At 42.9% G+C, this 21090-nt stretch overlaps 1 protein-coding gene across 28 annotated transcripts in view; it reads left to right on the top strand.

The window, feature by feature from the left end:
- The window catches only part of EIF4G3 (eukaryotic translation initiation factor 4 gamma 3), a 261317-nt gene that overhangs the window by 37384 nt on the left and 202843 nt on the right, over window positions 1-21090 (top strand). For 23 of the 28 annotated variants that reach the window (XR_009552322.1, XR_009552324.1, XR_009552325.1 and 20 more), the window contains exons 2-3: window positions 7142-7217; window positions 16220-16348. The exons of 1 other annotated variant lie outside the window; for it this stretch is intronic. Coding sequence is in view for 21 of the 27 variants with exons in the window: in XM_060200846.1 (XP_060056829.1) it covers window positions 7142-7217; window positions 16220-16348 (205 nt within the window). In the remaining 6 variants the exon portion in view is untranslated. The remainder of the gene's footprint in view (window positions 1-7141; window positions 7218-16219; window positions 16349-21090) is intronic. 4 more of the 28 variants (XM_060200852.1, XM_060200850.1, XM_060200836.1 and 1 more) reach the window with 1 other exon arrangement.

Raw genomic sequence — 21090 nt, 5'->3', positions numbered from 1 at the left:
TGAACCTGGGCCCTTTAATGCCTCAGGTGTGAAAGTCTATTTACATAACTCTCATGCTGTCTCCCCTGCCCGCTGTTAATGCTGCAGTAATCTGACATTTTAGATAATTTTATAAGTTACAGCAGAGAATGTTGTATGGTGCTGAAGATGGAATTCAGCGTTTTACTCATGCTTTCTACCACCAAGCCACCTCTTTTGTCCAGCTTTTAATTAATTAATTAATTAATTAATTTTTATTTTTATCAGAGCACTGCTCAGTTTTGCTTTACATTGGTTCTGGTTGAAGCTGGGATCTTTGGTACCTCAAGCATGAAAACCTTTCGGCATGACCATTATGTTATCGCCCTGCCCTCAAAGGTCCGGCTTTGCTTTATTTGTATGAGAGAGAAAGCCACAGGCTTCACTGTCTGTTCTGTCTGGTTGTTAAGGGTGCTGGTTGGAAGCCAGTGCCACATGTGCCGCATATGCTCTCTTGCTGAGTGCCTCCCCCTCCCAGCATTGCTGTTTTTGATCTTCATACTGGAGGGCGAGCCTTTCCTTTGCTTAGAACCTTAGCGAGAATATTGCCGTGTGTCAGCTGTAGCTTCACAGCTAATCATAGGATGGATCTTCACTCACATTTAATTAAACTGTAACAGCTTCTTTCACAGATTTTACTTTAGTTGGTCATGGTAGTGAGGAAAATGGTTATGACCCACACCCTGAGGGTTAATGTTTTCCTAACTGTGACATGTTGGAATGTCAGGTCTTTGTTGTGAGCCCATGTTAAACAGTAGTTTGCTGCTTCCTTGAAGAACCCCCTTTGGCACTTAGGTATTTTGAAAGTGAGACCACATTATAGATTGAATCAGAAGTGAGGTGCCATCTTTGTCTTTTCTTTTCTTTTGCCACCAGTTATTGCTGGGGTTCTGTGCTGGACATGGAATGTCATTCTTCTTCTTCTCCTCCTCCTTCTTCTTCTTTTTTTTTTTTTCTTGTCTCCAGGTTATTTTGCTGGGGCTGCACCAAGAATCCACTGCTCCTGGAGGCTATTTTTTTCCCTATTGTTGCCCTTGTTGTCACTATTGTTGCCATTTCTTTTGTTGTTGTTGGATAGGTCTGGGGGAAATCAAGAGAAGAGGGGAAGACAGACACCCGCAGACATGCTTCACGCAGACATGCTTCACCACTTGTGAAGCCATCCCCCTACAGGTGGGGAGCTGGGGGCTTGAACCAGGACCCTTACTCTAGTCCTTGTGCTTCGTGCCATGTTCACTAAACCCACTGTGCTACTGCCCGGCCCCCGGAATGTTATTCTTAAACTTTTTCTGACAGCTCCACAATAAAAAGAGATGGAATTGCCAGTGCTGGAGTCTAAATCAAAAGCTCAAAGATTAATTTTGTGAGCTAGAGTGAAAGGGCCAGTGTGAAATAGAAATGCAATTCCTAGGCTTTTAATAGTAATGTGAGTGAGGAAGTATCAACATGGCATGTGAGTCTTTAGTTGCCCTGCCTTAGTAGACAAAAGACTGGATGGCTGCATGTTTGGGAAGCTTTCTTTTATCCTGATAATTTCATCCTTATTGCAACCCGGCAGCTGAGGAGATAGCCCCTAAAGGGAATCAGCTCCCCCTCCTCCTGTCTTTTTTCTTTTTTCTTAATTACTATATACGGGAGTGTTCAGTGGCCTTGCATTGAGCAGGAAGACAGAGTGCTTTCAGAATGGGAGCTTAGCCACAGCCAGTGCGCCTGTGCTGGGCTAGCTTTGCGGGCGGGAGACAGATGACCAGGGACTCATGGCTGAGCTGGGAATGTAGTTCAGTCTTTATTGATGAGCAGGGATGCAGTGCAATCTGTCTAATCTCTCTTCATTAGAAAATCCTGTCCTTTATATCTCCTGAGGCGGAAGTGTCAGATTGGAAGAGGAAATACGTAGGCAAGTTTGCATCTAACCAGTAGGGATTAAACCAATGCCCTGAAGGCAGGGCGGGTCTCAGGTAAAGCAGTGATTATGTAAATAGACCACAGTTTAAGCAATGCAAGTGAACAAAACAGAAGGGGTCTTAGAAGCAGAATTAGAAGCTGACCAACATGCCTGACCTTTGTCAGGGTTGCTGTAACCCTTTTCCTCCTACCACCCCCACTCCCTTAGTGTTCATACTCTGTAGCAGCAAGTGTCCGTATTAGAGTTTTAAAAGTTGCAAAAGACAGATCCAGTTTCTTTCAATGAAAAATGCAAAGAAAACCAAAGCTTAGTTTCCTTTTGTGTTTTCTTTTTTTTTTTCCTTTTGTGTTTTCTTAAATAAGGTGTCATGTTACAGTAAGATGATCTTACTGAAATGACTTGCTGGTATTTACAAAGTGAAGTCAGCTTCAATTCTGGTTTTGTTTGGCTGTATCCAAAACCCATTATTGGTGCTTGATAATAATTCATGAAATACGGATCAGAAGCTGCTTTTTTTTTTTTTTAAGATTTTAAAAAATATTTATTTCCTTTCTTTTGCTCTTGTTTTTATTGTTGTAGTTATTGTTATTGATGCCGTCATTGTTGGATAGGACAGAGAGAAATGGAGAGAGAAGAGGAGAGAGAGACACCTGCAGACCTGCTTCACTGCCTATGAAGCGACTCCCCTGCAGGTGGGGAGCCAGGGGCTCGAACCGGGGCCTTCAGGCCAGTCCTTGCACTTTGTGCCAAGTGCACTTAACCCACTGCGCTACCGCCCAACTACCCAGAAGCTGCTTTTTAAAAGGTTAAAAATCAGAAGGTTAAAATCATTCTTTTATTATTGTTGTTGTTAGAATATGGAGAATTTAGACAGACTGTATTATTTAAAAACTGTCTTTTCAATCAGTTGTTGGGCAAAAACTGTGCTGTTGCTTTTGTCCTACATTTTCTTAAGAGAGAAAGCTACTAAGGAAGCCACTATTCTGACTAGGGCTTCTTCAACCTCTAGATTGACGTTTTCAGATAGAAAGGAGGGGGAGACATCATATCATTGAAGCTTTCCCCAAGATGGTGGGATCTGGGCTAAAACCTGGCATGCATCACTGAGCAGGGACTCTTACATCCCCAAAGTTAGTTTTTCATGCACGGCAGTTGGAAATGTAATGTATTTTACTTTAGAGTTTTCTCTCTCTCTTTCAAAGACGATTTCATCTTTTAAGAAATATTTATGCACATAAGAAATTACAGGAAGTGGTCTGGGAGGTAGCCCAGTGGTAAAGCTTTGGACTCTCAAGCGTGAAGTCCTGAGTTCAATCCCCGGCAGCACATGTGCCAGAGTGATGTCTGGTTCTTTCTCTCTCCTCCTGTCTTTCTCATAAATAAATAAAATCTTAAAAAAAAAAAAAAGAAAAGAAATTACAGGAAACAGTGTAAAAAATTCTAGTGTACCTGTCACCTGCCTTTGTAGCACTTGTAACGTCTTTGGTCTTCCCAGGCCTTCACACTCTGGGCTGACTTTTTCAGATAGAAAGGGGGGTAGTAGAGGTTGAGAAAGAACCCAGGGCGCTGAAACTTCCTTCAGTGTCCTGAGGGCCAGATTCAAACCTGGGTTGCACACATAGCAAAGTAACACAGTATCTAAGTGAGCTGTTTTGCTACCTACTGTACTTGTACTCTTGAGAGAGATTTTAGGGGATAGAAAGCTATTGGGGCAGGAGCTAGCTCTGGCGTGGAGCAAGCATATTACCATGCTTGACAACTTAACTCTCTTCAACATTCTGATGTGTGTCTTGTGGAACTTTGATTATTATTTTCCTTCTAGATAAAGTCATTAATTAAGGTAAGTCTAGTGAACACAGTTTATTGCCCTTACTTGTTAGGTAGTATTTGTGACCATTTAAAACTCTGTTTAGTGGGACTAGGCGGTGGCATGCCTGTTAGAGCACATGTTACGGAGTGCAAGGACCCAGGTTCAAGTCCCCGGTCCCCACCCACGGTGGGTGAAGCAGAGCTGCAGACGTCTCTTCCTCTCTCCCTGTCTGTCTCCCCTGCCTTCTCAATGTCTGTCCTCGCAAATAGAAATAAATATTAAAAATATTTATTTAAAATTCTACTTAGTAGCCTCAGTATTAAATAAGTATGTGTTAAAATTTTAGAAACTAAAACTTGAATTCCTTATTTGTAGGTAGGGGATGCAATATGGCGAAAATTTATCAGTTCTGTTATATAAACTGTTGTATAAGTTCATAGTTTAAACTTGAGGGAAATTGTCACTGGGTTAGTTGCTACTGGTACCTCATTCTGACCTTTTTGCTAGAAAGAGGAGTTGCCCATTCAGCTGCCTTGACACTAGCAGTGGTTTACTGTATGTGTGCTGTACACAAGGCATTGGGTTAAAAGCCATGGACAAACTGTGTAAACTGTACACAGACTCTCACTTTCCAAGGGAAAACTCATTAGAGGTGTGGAATATGGCTCCCCAGAAATCACACAGGTAGCAGTGGAAAGATTGGAATGCTAAAACCAGATTTCTGTTTGTACTACTGAGATAAATAAACAGCCTCCAGAGTTTAGTGTTTTTATTAGTGCTGTAGTAAATCTCTTTGACATAATCTGATATTGGTCTTTTTCAGTTCAATCCCAGGTTTCAAGCTCATTCAGTTTTTTGCAACCCAGGTATTGTTTCTCATTTATAAGTTAAAGGGCTTCAGGTCATTAAACTCAGAGCTCTTGGGTTTAGTCGGTGTACTGGCCCAGTCATTCTCAGTTGCTGCACTCTTTTTAGGAAGAGGGTTCTTATGAGCCGGATGCTCAGAGCAACTTACCCTTGAGACTACAGAGAAGTGAAACAGGCTTAAGAAGCCAGAACGAAGAATTTTCTTCTAACATTTTTTGAAGCACTATGATGAGAGTCGTATTGGAAAGACCTAAAGTCTAAAATGCAAATAGTGGGTTAAGAAATGAGCCTATGAATCTTAGCTGACTGTGGGCAGCAGAGTGAAGTTGCTGTTGATTTCAGAATTCTGCTAGAGTTGGGCTAGCAGTGCCTCTAGCATACACACCAGCCTCTCCTCTTGTTCTTCTGAAAAGAACATTGATGAGTAACCATATCTCATTTCTCAGATGCACAGTGTGAGTGAAAAGCTTGTTGGATTTTTCTTAATAATTTTTTCTTTATTGGGGCGATTAATGGTTTACAGTAAAATGCAGCAGTTGATAATCTTGGACAAGCTGAAGTATAACATTAACCTTTATGTAATTTACATTTGAAGTCTAATCTATTAAGAAATGTATATGGCTATATTGTTTTTACATAGAGACCTTATGATATTCTAAGAGAGAGGTAGTAAGTATTGTATTTTCATAAGATCTTGTCTCCTTTGTCTAGCAGTTAGGAAGTATCCAGAATCATTGAGGACTCGCTCATTAAGCGTAGAAGGAAACCAGTTCTACTTGAGTCTAGCTTGGAGATGTATTGACCTCAAACGCTGACAGTAACAGCTGAAGGAAAGGTGACACTGTGCACATAGGAAGCCCTGACTCTGCAGGAACAGAAGTGTGTGCAGCACATTCTGTATGTGCATATTCAGAGCCTGTGTTACCATCATGCCACAGTCATTTTAGAGCATCAGAAAGTTTTGGAGAGTGGGTTTTTTTTAAAGATTTTTTTTCTTTTAATTTATAAAAAGGAAACACTGACAAAACCATAGGACAAGGTGGCTACAACTCCACACAATTCCCACCACCAGAACTCCATATCCCATCCCCTCCCCTGATAGCTTTCTTATTCTTTATCCCTCTGGGAGTATGGACCCAGGGTCATTGTGGGATACAGAAGGTGGAAGGTCTGGCTTCTGTAATTGTTTCCCTGCTGAACATGGGTGTTGATAGGTAGATCCATATTCCCAGCCTGTCTCTTTCCCTAGTGGGGTGGGGTTCTGGGGAAGCGGAGCTCCAGGACACATTGGTGGGGTTGTCTGCCCAGGGAAGTCTGGTTGGCATCCTACTAGTATCTGGAACCTGGTGGCTGAAAAGAGAGTTAACATATAGAGCCAAACAAATTGTTGACTAATCATGAACCTAAAGACTGGAAGAGTGCATATGGGGGGGGGGGGGCTCCGTTTCATAGATAGCTCTTAGGTCCTTGCGAAACAGACTGTCACCTGCGCTCAGCCAGGTCAGCACCCAGCCCCATGTGTCTCTGTTTGTTACTGACTTTTCCGCTTAGCATGTTTTATTTTGTTGCTCTCACCTGGACTTCATTACTCTAGGCTTACTTACAGAAAGAAATAAAAAGAGAGAGGGAGAGAGAGAGAGAGAGAGAGAGAGAGCAGCACTGAAGCTTCCCCTAGTTCTATGGAAGCAGGGCTTGAAGCAGAGTCAAGCAAGTGTGGCCCTTCTTCCAGACCCCCACTTAGCCTGTTATGGTCATTTTGTCTACACTGACAGTGCATGTTAGTGCTTCTCTCTCCTCCCTCCCTTGCTTTAGTCCTTCTGTTCTTCTCTTTCTTTTCTATTTTATTTTACCTAGTGTAGATGCTGATAACATGATGGAATATCTTAATCTTGTCTGAGTGAATAACCCACCTGATGGAACTTGCATGTCTGAGGCTCCCGTTTCTGTTCCCACTGCCACATGTATCATAGTGGAGTGGTATTCCAGCTAACTCATATTAGCCTGGAAGGACTTGTTTTGTTTTGCTTTGTCGTTGTTTAAAAGGAAGCTGTTGGGTAGATTTGGGGCAAAGTAGCAGCTAAGATGGTACAGCAAAGAGACGGTTCCATTTGCCATTCCTATAGCTCCTCGGAGCAGAATGGACACACTAGTGTTGCCATGCTGATGAGTTTGTCTTCTTGCCCTGGTCTGTTTATATTTTTCTTTCTGTCTAGAACGTAAATATGGAAGAGACAGAAAGAAAAGGAAGGAAGGAAGGAAGGAAGGAAGGAAGGAAGGAAGGAAGGAAGGAAAGAAAGGAAGCAAGCTTCTTGTCATTGTAGTGTCTTGAGTGTTCATTATGGGAATTACTTTTGTAGTGTCTGCTTTCATTACATTAGGACATTTGTAATACTTCATCCTCTAGAGTCTATGAAGTAAGTGTATAACCTCCGTTGATTGGGTGACCAAGCTTAGGTCTCTGGCAGAATTTTGTAGCTAAATTTTCTTAATACTAAGGCAAGCTGTTTTTCAGTTTTCTTATCCTTAACTCACTCTTTTAGAATTTCTAGAGGACCTGTGCAGCAACCACTTGAGGATCGAATCTTTTCTCCGACTGTCTCTGCAGTGTACAGCACGGTGAGTACCACGGCACTGCCCAACAGGGTGTGTCAGGTAGACACTATGGCAGTGTTGGCTTAGAATGGGTTATGCTTGTCAGAGAGGCTCAGTAAAGTCCAGCAAAGAATTTGATTTATGTAGATATAGGTAGATGCCTCCTCCTTTTAAACCTTTATCTTTCCTTTACCTCCCTTTCTCACCAGGAATACTACTGGGGCTTAGTGCCCTCACAGCCATTCCACAGTTCCAATGGCCCTCCCCTCCTCTCCCTTCCCTTTGGAGTTCGGTGGCACACCCGGTTAAGCACACGTAGTATGAAGTGCAATGACCCATGCAAGGATCCTGGTTTGAGCCCCAGGCTCCCCACCTGCGGTGGGGGGGGGGGTAGCTTCATGAGTGGTGAAGCTGGTCTGCAGGTGTCTTTCTCTCTACCTATCTTCCCTTCCCCTCTCAATTTCTTTCTGTCCTATCTTTAAAAAAAGAAATGGCCACAGGAGCAATGGATTCATAGTGCAGGCAGTGAGCCCCAGCGATAACTCAGGAGACAAAAAAAGGGGGTGGGGGGACAGAGGAGAGACAGTTGCCTGCCCACTTAGCCCATTATCTTTATTTAAGTTATGGAGATAAAAACAAACATGTTAGGACTGAGAAAAGGATAGTTATACTATGAGTATAGTATGTAGTACTTAAGAATGCTTATTCTGCCATACAAAGTGGTGATACATTGTTCTAACTACATACTAGACAATTTGGAGGACTCATTAGCTCATAAACTAGAGTAGATATGTATAAACAAATAGTAATTTGTATCTGTTGTTATGTTTATCATGGATTCTTACCATGTTGATGCATTTGGAGGAGTGGGGCATGATTTCAGCTATCCATCAAAGAAAGCATTTTCAGCTATCCATCAAAGAAAGCATGAGCTTAGATGAACTCTGAATTCTTAAAGTGCAGAGGTGGAAATTTTATTTACTCTTTATTTAGATAGAGACAGAGGGAAGGGGGCAGGTAGTGGTTTGGGGGGGGTGGGGGTGGGAGAGACACTCCTGCACACTGCTTCACCTCTTGTGAAGCTTTTCCCCTGTAGGTGGGACTGTAGGTTTGAACTTGGGTTCATGTGCACTGTAATGTGCGCTCAATCAGGTGCACTGCTCAGCTCCGAGAATGAAAATTTCAACCGTTTCTTAGTTAGTTTAAGTAGGGATAAATGAGCATGCTGCAGTGGCAACCTCTGAGATAGCTGGAGAGGATGCATGGTTTAATGAGGCCTGAATTGTAAGTGAAAACTGACCAAGTTTGATTAGAGAAATACACCATAAGAAAGTGGCACAATAGGTTTATTCTGCACATATATTCTCCCTATTCTCACCCCCCTCTCCCTTTTCTCCTCTCATGTAGCTCAGCTGTGGTTTATAGTGGTGCTAAGGATTGAACCTGGGATGCCAGAACCTCAGGCACTAACGTCTTTTGGCACAACCATTATGCTGTTTCTCAGCCCATCAGCATAGGTTTTGTCTAGTAATCACTCTCACTAGTATGTAGGCAGCAGACACTATTCTGAGTACTCCACTTACAATCCTTACAGCACTTGATCCTTGGAGGAAAGGGATGATTTACTAGTATAACTACGTCACCATTATGGGGTGGGAGACACAGACACCAAGGGTGAGATATCTTGCCTGAGGCCATGTCTCTAGAAAGTGGTGGGGGCTGGATTTGAACTCACACTCACTGGATGATCACTGGGTTCCAGGCTCTGTATTACTCCTGCACATTTGCTGTCTTGCTTTAGTCCTTACAGGAGCCTCTATTTACAAGGAAGAAAAGGAGTCTGAGAAGGTATATAATTTGAATAACAGGCTATCTCAGTTACTCCTACTAAGTGATACATTGTGTAATATATTGTCTTTTGTTATATGCTTAGAAGACACAAGCAGTTCTCAGTTTCTTTGAGATCAGGACTGATAGTCTGATGAAAACTGGGTCTACGTTGCAAAACATTGATCATGCCAGCAGTCTCTTGTGACCTCTGCAGGTGAACCCATAGCCTCTCATACACAGGATGCCCTGGACTGTCCTTTTTAAATTCAACCCTTAGTTTAGAGAGGGAGAAGGTAGTAGGAGGGAGAAGCAGTAGCACTTGGTCATTTCCATGTGGAAGTTGCAGACCTTACGGCTACACTTTATCTTAGGATAAAATGTAGAGTATAAAAAGTTTATATGAGGGCTGGTCTGTCACCAGAATCATTAGAAGCACTTCTCCAGTACTTCCATCTATGACAGGCTCTGGAGAGACCCTGTGAGCTGCTCTGCACTGGCAGCCCCAGGTGTGTGGTATCTGAGGATTCTAGAACTCTGGAAAAACTCACAGGAGTGAATATACAGCAGAGTATCTTTCACTTCTCCCAGCTTCTGGAGAACCAGGACTCTGACAGGTGTGTCCTCAGAGAAACTCCTCCCTGCACAATGCCCTTTGCAGCCTCCCTGGCAGAGCTCCAAGCAGAGGCCAGCTGCCCAGTGACTCTGGAATGTGGGCCCAGCTTCTGCAAAGCCTGCATCCGACAGTGCTGTCACGGGCTCGGGGATTTCTTCCTCTGTCCAGTATGCCTCCATCACTGCCCTGGCAGGGAAGTCATGTAACATTTCTGAAATTGTCAAGTAAGCTCCCTCCAGGAGGTGCAGAGGGTGGGGAGAAGGGAGGAAGAGATGGGCTTGTGTGAGGCTGGATGTGTTCTGTGAGGTGGACCGGTAGCTGCTGTTTTCCCAGTGCAGCTTCTCTGAGCACCAGGGTTAACCCCTGGGGCCCACTGGATGTGCTGTAGCTCCTCACAGGGAGCTTCTGGAGAAGCAGATTGGAGCTGCAAAGATGGCACACAAATTGCAACTTGAAAAATCCATTGGAGTGAGGACAAAGATGGAAAACCGGAAGGGAGCACTACAGCTGGAAGTTGAAGCATCAAGGAAAACCAAAGCATTTGAGACTTCTGTCTCACTGTCTATGGGACAGAAGGATTTGGAAAGAAAATTGAAGGAAAACAAAAGTCAGCTTTCAAAGCACTTGTCCACACTCCAAAATTTGCTCCATGAAGTAACAGAGAAGAGATTGAAGTCAGATGTGGATTCGATAACAGATATTGGGGTTGTTCACACCAAGTGTGAACATATACAAATCCCAGCAGGCTGTTCATAAGAAGCCATAAAAGTAAATCATTCCCTGTTGGTGTACTGCACCAAAGTAAAAGACTCGGGTGGGTGGGTGGGGGGGAGAGTACAGGTCCAAAAAGGATGACAGAGGACCTAGTGGGGGTTGTATTATGTGGAAAACTGAGAAATGTTATGCATGTACAAAACACTGTATTTACTGTTGAATGTAAAACATTAATCCCCTAATAAAGAAATTTCAGAAAAAAGTTTATATGAACCTTTTGTTGCTGAAAACATAATATTATTTAATAACAACCTTGGGATTTCCCTTTGTAATTCCCTTTTTTAAAATTGCCACCAGGGTGGCCCGGGAGGTGGTGCAGTGCACAAAGCATTGGACTCTGATGCATGAGTCCCAAGTTCAGTCTCCAGCAGCACATGTATCAGAGTGATGTCTGCCCCCCCATCTTTCTCATTAATAAACAAATGAAATCTTTAAAGAAAATGGCCACCAGGGTTACCACTGGCTCAGTGGCATCACCTGAACCCACTACTCCTGGTGGCTGTTTTTTCTTTTCCTTTTTGCTTTCCTTCTATTATACTTGGCAGGACAGAAAGAAATCCAGAAGGATAGAGAGAGGTAGATGCCTCACTGTCTGCAGGCTGCTCAGATCCAGGCCCTAGCGTCTGTGTGCTTTGTGGTTCTTTCAATAGCGGTCTAAGTATTCTGTCTTAAGTTATTATTTTTTTTAATTGAGAAGGAAGCAGGTTTGATTTAATGAATATAAAAGATTATATGAGAAAATAATAGGAACAAATTAACTCCTGAAAAGAATCCCATGTTGTGCTAAGCACTTTTGTTAGAAGGGTTGGAGATAAATAAACTCGCCATTTGCCTTAATAATGTAAGTTATCCCTTTGTAATTCCCTTTTTTAAAATTGCCACCAGGGTGGCCCGGGAGGTGGTGCAGTGCACAAAGCATTGGACTCTGATGCATGAGTCCCAAGTTCAGTCTCCAGCAGCACATGTATCAGAGTGATGTCTGATCCCCCCCCCCATCTTTCTCATTAATAAACAAATGAAATCTTTAAAGAAAATGGCCACCAGGGTTACCACTGAATCAAATCATTTCAGAAGCGGAAGAGTCTTCTTGGCCACTTGTTAATATCAGATATATACAGGTCTCTGTGAAGCATTTCCTACATCTAATAAGGTAGTTTTATAAAGTCTTGTTTGCCATTCTGGGCAAGTTCTTGGTTTCAGCCAGCTGTAAGTGGAGGGGCAGGCAGCCCAGCACCATCTTTATCAGTCAAGGTGTGTGGCTGTGTGCCTTTTGCTCATGGGTAGTATGGTCTTCACCAGTATCTGTAGCCGTAACAGGTCCTGCCCCATCTCCCAGCTGACCCTGATACTCCGGGGGTGGATCTATAGTGCCAGCCCGTGTTCTGTGTGGTTGAAACTTTAGTCACCGTGTTTTCATTGGGCATACTGTATTTTAATGCATAGTGTTGGGGGTCAGGCAGTAACGCAGTGGGTTAAGCGCACGTGGCGTGACGTGCAAGGAAGGGCTCCCTACCTGCAGGGGAGTCGCTTCACAAATGGTGAAGCAGGTCTGCAGGTGTCTATCTTTCTCTCCCCCTTTATCTCTTCCCCTCCTCTCTCTTATTTCTCTCTGTCCTGTCCAACAATGATGACATCAATAAAAACAAAATAATTACAACAATAAAATAACACAAAGAGCAACAAAAGCGAAAATAGATAATAAAAAAACAATGCATATTAACAATAAGTAAAACATGTTTGTGTGTGTAATATTGAATGTTTTGTCAGTGTATAGATAGTGCTCATTTGTCTAGAACACTAGTCTTTATATGGGATTATTCACATTGCTTTTTTCATAGAAGAAATTCAGTGTAATTAAGAAGGCTCTTTTTCTTTCTTTAGTTCTTGTCAGGAAATTGTGAGGAGCCTCACAAAGCACCCTGCATTCCTAATACTATGGCCATTAGATAAAAAGAAAGGGGAAGATGTCGGGAAATTGTGAGGATGTGGTTGAGCTGGGCAGGGCTCACAAAGCACCCTGCATTCCTGATACTATGGCCTATCTACATAATCATTGTTTTGCCTGAAAGATCCCCATTCCTTTGATCGATCTTCTTTCTACCCTCAAGACCCTCCCTGCCTGCAGGCTATTATTAATCATACCAGTTAAAACCCTTGCAACAGTTGCTAAGGAAGTTCCTACCTTTCCAGCCTTTCTCTGACCCTTTCCTAGCCATTTCTGTTTCCGATTTGCCACTTCCGAGTCTGCCCTTTAAAAGCCTTGGCTCTCTGATCAATAAAAAATTGCATTGCGTCCTCGCTGCCACCTGTTTGGTTCCTGAGTCATCTCCCCCGTGTCACTGAGTGAGTAGCTGCCCAGACAGGCTCCGGTCGAGTTCTCTACAACCCAGAGAGTATGCGCCCGGGAAGAGGCACCCCCACACTAGCCCGGGAAGTTCTGGTTATTTTTTATGCTTCTTTCTGTTCATAGCAATTCATGTTTCTATATCTTTATGTTTTTAGTCCAAGTAAGTTACTTTCTGTTTTCATTATTTGCTATTTCTACCTTTTTTTTTTTTTTTTCTATCTTGTATGTTTTTTTTTGCCTCCAAGGTTATTGCTGGGGCTCTGTGCCTGTACCACGCATCTACTGCTCCTAGAGGCCTTTTTTTCCCCTTTTGTTGCCCTTGTTGTTTACTGGTGGTTTTGTTACTATTATTGTTGTCATTGTTGTTAGATAAGACAGAGAAAAATTGAGAGGGGAGGGGAAGACAGAGAGGAGGAGAGAAAGATAGACACTTGCAGACCTGCTTCATCACCTGTGAAGCGACTCCCCTGCAGGTGGGGGAGCCAGGGGCTCGAACCGGGTTTCTTACACCGGTTCTTGTGCTTTGCGCCAGGATCCTTACGCTGGTCCTTGCACTTTGCACCACGTGCGCTTAACCCGCTGTGCTACTGCTTGGCCCCGTCTTTGAGTTTTTAATTGTTGAGGTAAGATTTTCCTAGAATATGTGTCCCAGGTGGAGTAATGCTTGGTCATAGATTGAAGGCATTCTGGAGAGATGGTGAAGCTTTACCCAGTATTTTGTTTTGTCTCCTTAGATTCCTCTTTACAGTGAAGTGACATTTAAAAAAAATTGCTTTTGAACTGGGAAACAGCTCCTCTGGCACTCCCATAACCATAACCAAGTACTGGTCCTGGGTTCTAGTCCCAGCAGCACGTGGGAGCACTATGGATGACACTCAGGGTGCTGCATGAATGAGGAAGCAGTATTGGGATTTCTTTACCTCGTGCTCCATTCCCTGTGGAATGGAGCATTCCCTCTGCCTTCCCCTCTTTCTCTTTTTTCTGTCTTTCAAAACAATCACCATAGCAAAGATGCCTCGGAGACAGCCCAGCAGTGCTGTTGTGTGTGCCTTAGAACCCAGTTCATTTCCCAGCACCTATCCCGACCCCAACTTTCCTTCTATTTGTTCAGTGATCTGGATGTAGCAATAAATTGAAAGTTATTTCTGATTAATCTTATACTATACTTTGCAGTCCAGGATGTGCTGGATAACTGATGTGGCATGAATTTTATTTAGCTGAATTTTTTGCTCATTATTTCAAATGTAGCACCCGGAGAATGAATCTTGGGCCTCATGCATGCACAATACTGTTAAAAGACCTGCCAGCTTATGTTTTTCAAGTGCATTTCATATGTGAATTTCTTACTAGAAAGACAGAGAAAACACAGCTACTCTGGTACATGTGGTGCTAGGGATCAAAGCCAGAAGCTCAGACATATAAATCCTGCTCTCTTTTAACAGCTGAGCTATTTTGCCAGATGTTGAAAATTCTATTTTAACTCAGGGTGGGGAAGGGGGGACAGAGACACCATGCATTAGTTTAACATCCACTGAGTTCCCCCTGGTGATACCCACGACATTCTAGGTGCCTCCAGGGATTGAGCCCTGGGCTTCCTGGAGGGTAACGTGTGTGCTCTTCTCACTGCGTCCTCTCCCAGTCCTCACTTTATATTACTACATAGATTTCTCATGATATTTTAGTGCAGTATTAAAGTAAAATATTCTGAAGTATGTAAAATAAGAATATAAATTTAAGCAGCTTTATCTGTAAGAAATCTTCACTCATTTTTGGTTAGTGTTTTTCTAAAATAGGTGTTTACATATTCAATTTTTATCTTTTGAAAGATTTCTCTGATGAAATTTATCAGTGCCATTTCATGATAAATACCTCATGCTCTTAAAAATGCAATTTACCCCCAAAACAGTCATGAAATTGTATAAAAATAAGCAACAATGTAAATAAGTGACACTTAAGTCTTAAACATTACTGTGCTGCTCTTCTGCCTTTGAGCTTCTGACTGTTGTAAGTTCTCTGAGTATTTTACTTTCGTATCAGGGTCAGAAAGCTGAACTCAGGTGCTTTTGTTCAGTTAGACATAAGGGAACAGCTGTTCTTTAGTGCTTCTGAGTCACTGAATGGATTTCTCGAAAATCTAATACTATTTACCCACTTTTCTTTACAGTTGGAAATCATTAGTATTATTACTTTGAAAGCATTTTATGAGTGATTTTATATTGATTTGTAAGATTATAGGATTCAAAGGGCATACTTCCATACCCTGAGCACTGTCTTTAATTCTTTGGTAGAATTCAGGGGACCTAGGAACTTAGAATGAGAAAATGTCCTATTGAATGCTAGCTTTTTTAATTTTAATTTTTATATATGAACTAACAGCAACTGCTGTTAGTTTTTCAGTTTTTGTTCTCCCCAAGGGCACTGGGAAGATCTGGTTTACAGTGGTGCCAAGATCTGAACCTGGGACTTGTGTGTGGTGCCTTGGGCAAGAGAATCAGTTGTATAAAGTGCTGTGCTATTTCCCCAGCCCTCTGTTCTTGTCTGTTATGCATTAGTTACTGTTGGGTTGTTGGAAAAGTCATGGTGCATTTTTGCATATAAAAACCAGAAAAATACGTCATTATTACTTTTCCAACAACTCAACATATTGTAAATATTTATTTAATATCTATATTCCAATAAAATTTGTTTTGTCATAATCCTATGAATTTTATGCATTTACAAACATGATTGTAGAATGAGGCCTACCTGCAGTTTTGATGGATAGGTTGCAAATTGTTCATGACTCCCAATTTTAAGATTCCAACCTAAAGATAGAGACAAAGTTACCCCCGTTTGTGAGGCTTGCTGTGGTAACTGTCCAGTGGTAGTCTGGGGTAGTCTGAGTGGCTTACGTGATGGGAAAGGGAAATTTCTTTAATGCTTTCCGTTAAGAGTTTCGTATACCCCCTTAAGAACCTTTAAAATCCACCATCTTGACTTGATTATTGGGGTCATGTTTATCGAGGTGCAATTTATATGAAATAAATTTTACCCTTTTTAGTTTGAGCTCTGTGAAGTTTGATGAAGTCACAGGTCTATGCAGTTCCTCCTACATTAAGATTCAGAACAGTCAGGTCACCCATTGTGCTCTCTTCCCTTATGATCTAATCTGCTCCTCTCAGAACATGCTGTAGTCGCTGTTGTGAAGTATGTAACTTCAAGTTGCTTGTGTTTTGCCTATATATTTTTCCTTTTAACGGTTTTGGTTTTTGGATTATTCAGCAAGAACATATTGTCAAATCGACAAAACTACTTGTATTTTTTTCCCAAGAATTTTTATCGCTTCCTTTTTTGAAAATAAGCTTTTAGTCATGTTAAAGTTGTCAGGCAGAGATTGCTACTTTTAAGAACTCTTCAGCTCAGCTGTACTTATTATGGCTGAATTATTAATATTTTCTTCCTTTTGAATATCTGTCTCCACAGGTAACACAGGTAGCAAGACAGCCAGGACCTCCAGCTCCTTCTCCTTACTCAGCACACGAGCTAAACAAGGGGCGTCCAAATCTTTCGGTGACACCCCCAGGACATGCAGCGTCCCCTGGACTCTCTCAAGTAAGAGAACATTCTCTTAGACACAGGAGTCTCCACAAGTGAGCAGTGCATGTTTGCTGAAGTCTAACTCATAGTGGCATACAATATTGCCTGAGGAGGAGCTTCTGTTTCAGTTATTGGAGTCATGTTAGAAGTGTCTCTCATCTCTCATAATAATGACTAATGGCAGTTACGTAAGTTGCACATATGTAGCCAAGGATTGATGTTCAATGGTATTAGTTTTTTGTTTTGCTATTTTAGAACTTAGAGTGTAGTTCTATAGGTCTCTTAAAAACTCTGAAAGGGCACTTGTTTGCTGTCAGTGTATAAAGGCCCTTCTCCCTTTTTAGTTGGAATGATAGTAGTTATTTACTTTTCTAAAAAGTGGGGGTATTTTTTCCCTGAGTAACTGTAGATGTTTTTCTATGTTTGATGTCTTCAACAGACTGTTAGAGTTTGAACCTAAAAAACTGTTGAACTGTTAAGGAATAATAAAATGCTGAGTGTATTTCCAGTGAACCGGCATGGCAGACACTGCGATGTTGAGAAGCAGCTATGGTTTCCCTGCTCTCTGAGCCTTTTGCAAGAGCAGCCCAGCACCACAGGCTTGTCTGTGCTTGGTGTGGTCAAGTGAGAGCTCAAGCTGTAGGGAGGGTCGGCAAGAAAACTGTGTCTCTTTATAAGCAGTGTTGTAAACTCATTTTTACCTTCTGCTGTCACATTTTAAACTGTTACAGCTTGAATAATATGAGATAAGGAGTTGGTAAAAATAATGCTAGTAGTCAGAGAGATAACACAGAGATAGTGCACTCAACTCTGGCACCACCAGTAGCCAGAGCCCATGTGTGCTCTCGTTAAAAAGATCCATAGGCAGTGGTAGACAGCGTAATGGTTATACACAGGGACTCTCAAGCCTGAGTCTTTAAAGTCCCAGGTTCAGTAACCTGCACCAGCATAAGCCAGAACCCACGAGTGCTCTGGGAAAAATGAGTTCATTAATTAAATAAAAATAAGAAGATAAATAAATGGTGTGTTGCCCCAAAACATAAGACTCTGGAGAAGGAGGTAGCAGTGGGAGGAGGTACTCTAGGGTCCTGGTGCCTAATGGTAGAAAAGGACCAGGGTTTGGGGAGGGAGTCTTGCACCTGTCATGGGGAGATGCTGGCACTCGCGTGGGGGCCACCCAGCAGAAGTGAGCCTGCTCCTGGCCTCTCGTGTTAGCTCTGGTGGCTAGCAGCAGGAAGAGACCAGAGTGTGGGGAGGGAGTCTTGCACCTGTCATGGGGAGATGCTGGCACTCGCGTGGGGGCCACCCAGCAGAAGTGACCCATGCTCCTGGCTAACAGCAGGAAAAGCCCAGGAGACCATTTAGTCACAAATCTATTTATTGTACAGAAGGCAGGGTTTAAATAGCAGAAGGGAACAAAGGACATTTTTCACATGTGGCGTAAGGGTGGGCTTTGGAAGGTCAGAACCCCCATGGTGAAGGTTCTAAGGAATTGATAGTGGTAGAGGGGAGAGTTCTGGAATGATTAGTGGCAATTGGGTAAGAGAGTCAATTAGCTGAAGGTGTTTAGAAGGACATGTTATTTATCTCAACAAGGGAGCAGTAGACAGAGAGGAGCCTCGAAGGAAGATAGAGGAGTTAGATCAAAGTGGAAGAGGGGTTTAAGGAAATAGGAAGAAAGAGCCAAGGCAGAATGGTGCTGATAAGTGGAGTATGTGTGATCACAGCAGGTGAACTACAGTGAACTTCAAGCAGGCAAACCATTTGGTTTATAACAAGGAAATGAGTTAAGTGTTAGGGGATGTAGGTTCCTGTGATGTTTGGGAGACTGACAAGGGGAAACTGAGTCAGGAAAGCTTTTCCCTCCATGCTCGACCCCTGGAAGGGAGAGGCTGACAGGTGGGGTATCTTTTCAGACCTACATCTTTATGATGGGAGTTCCCCTATGCTCTTACCATGCTTTCACAATTAACCCCACAGGGAGACAAGAGGCTGTACCAGTATGCCAACAGCTGTGCCGTAGACCATTAACCTCCCAGTGAAGTGGAAAAAAATACTAAAAATATAAATATAAATAAAATGTTGCTGAAATCTATGACTGTGTTAGTGGAGATTAATCCTAATTTTGTTGGCATGTTATTTGGAAAAAGAATGTACAGTTTACTATGTGAGTGAAATAGCCTTATTGAAGAACGTGTGAATGAGCTTATCATGGACTTAGTACTGTATGCTTTAATTTTAATATGAAAACATGTCTAAATGAATTCTTTTTTTTGAATATTTATTTTATTTATTTATTCCCTTTTGTTGCCCTTGTTGTTTTATTGTTGTAGTTATTATTGATGTCATTGTTGTTGGATAGGACAGAGAGAAATGGAGAGAGGAGGGGAAGACAGAGAGGGGGAGAGAAAGACAGACACCTGCAGACCTGCTTCACCGCCTGTGAAGCGACTCCCCTGCAGGTGGGGAGCCGGGGTTCAAACGGGGATCCTTATGCCGGGTCCTTGTGCTTTGCGCCACCTGCGCTTAGCCCGCTGCGCTACGGCCCGACTCCCTAAATGAATTCTTAATTGTTTCCATTATTGTTCTTTTCTTGCTTTTCATATCACTGAACCAAAGTATATGTGCTGTTCCTAAGGCATAATAATCTGAGTCTAATCAGGAGAGAAAAAGTATGTAGTCATTTGAATTGGGGAAGCTTGATGTATTTATCTATTTATTTAATAGAGACAGAAATTGAGAGGGGGAGGGAAGAGAGGGGACCTGCAGCCCTGCTTTACTGCTTGTGAAGCTTTCCCCTGCAGATGGGGACCAGGAACTTGAACTTGGATCCTTACACATTGAAACATGTGCTCTCTACCATGTGCAACACCACCTAGCCCCTAATGTGAAGTATTGCTGAGTGTAGCCAAGTATTGGTCAATTTAAAAACAAAAAAACTCCAAAGAAACTAGCAAGTCATTTGGACTAAAAACACGCATGAGAGAGCCTTCCTGACAGGTGATGCTCAAGAGGTCCACGACTTGCATGATTTTATAGTCACTGTTGTGACGAAACAGTGGAGTCTTGGCTCAGAAGACAGCCTAATAATTATGCAAATGACTTTCATCCTCATGCTCTGAATTCACAGCACCACCATGATATTTCTCTCTTTCTCCCATCTCTCTGTATCTCTCTCATTAAATGAATAACATGTTGTGTCCTGGGCAGCAGCACAATGGATAAAGCACTGGACTCTCAAGCATGAGGTCCTGATTTTAATGCTTGGCCGTACAGAGTGATGTCTTGTTCTTTCTCTCTCTCTCTCTCTCTCTCTTTCTCTTCCCCCCTCCTTTCTCATAAATAAATAAATAAATAAATAAATAAATAAATAAATGGAAAGAAAAAATAAAGAACACATTAAGAAACCAACAGCCGTGCAGCATGCTTCAGATCCTCTGGGTCTTGCCGCAGCCTCTGCTGCAGAGTGCTGGGCTAGTTGGGCTTCCTAGCGCCTGTCCTCGTGCAGTCTCACTGGAGGCTCCTTCAGCTCCGGTTGGCCGCTGGCACTGCACACAGCCCTGGCCCCATGTGGTAGAGCTGCTGCATTTTGACTCAGACTTGCTACAGAGTGAGTCTTCTTTTGTCCTCTTCCGCATTCAGAGTTGGAAACCTCTCCAAGGGATTCCAGGTAGTACTTGATATTGCCTCCAAAATCCAGACAGGACCAACCCACCTTTTACCTCTTAACTGCTCAAGGTATTCGGTTAGGGACTGTTTTTCTTTCTTTCGTTTAATTATTTATTTATTTATTCCCTTTAGTTGCCCTTGTTGTCTTATTGTTGTAGTTACTGTTGTCATTGTTGGATAGGACAGAGAGAAATGGAGAGAGGAGGGGAAGACAGAAAGGGGGAGAGACCCACTTGTAATGCTAGCCCGGCAAGGGAGACCCTGGAGGAAGCTGTCAGTTCCCTTAACCCTGAGCTTCCCCTTCCCCAGGCCCTCCCACACAGCAGAATGCTGAAAACTGCAGGCGTGTCTTCCCACCCAGACAGCCTGGCTAGAGTAATTCTTACCCCAGCACGACTCCCTGAACTCCAAGAAGCTCCTTTTCAGACCCAGCCACAGTATCCTGTGCACCAGGAGCGCCCTCTCACCCAGTATTGTCCTGTCCCACTGACTGCTCACTCTGAGCCTGAAGCCCCCCCAACCCCATAAATAAAAAAAAAAAAAAAGAAAAGAAAGGGGGAGAGAAAGACAGACACCTGCAGACCTGCAGACCTCCTTCACCGCCTGTGAAGCGACTCCCCTGCACGTGGGGAGCCAGGGTCTCAAACCGGGATCCTTACCCTGGTCCTTGTGCTTTGCACCTTGTGTGCTTAACCTGCTGCGCTACCGCCGGACTCCCTTCTTTCTTTCTTTTTTCTTTTTTAATTTATTTATTTTCCCTTTTGTTGCCCTTGTTTTTCATTGTTGTTGTAGTTATTGTTATTGATGTCATCGTTGTTGGATAGGACAGAGAGAAATGGAGAGAGGAGGGGAGACGGGGAGAGACAGACACCTGCAGACCTGCTTCAGTGCCTGTGAAGTGACTCCCCTGCAGGTGGGGAGCCGGGTGCTCAAACCGGGATCCTTACGCCAGTCCTTGCTCTTCACGCCACTTGCGCTTAACCTACTGTGCTACCACCCGACTCCCTGGGACTGTTTTTCTTACCCTGAGCTGAGATCCAGGCCGTATAGATGTGACACATGGAACAGAGTGAAGTTACTGTGGTGCT

The sequence above is a fragment of the Erinaceus europaeus genome, chromosome 11 (assembly GCF_950295315.1).
Source record: "Erinaceus europaeus chromosome 11, mEriEur2.1, whole genome shotgun sequence".
NCBI classification, from domain to species: Eukaryota; Metazoa; Chordata; class Mammalia; order Eulipotyphla; family Erinaceidae; genus Erinaceus; species Erinaceus europaeus.
Note: the sequence above shows the minus strand (reverse complement) of the source record. Positions and strands in the feature narration are given on the sequence as shown.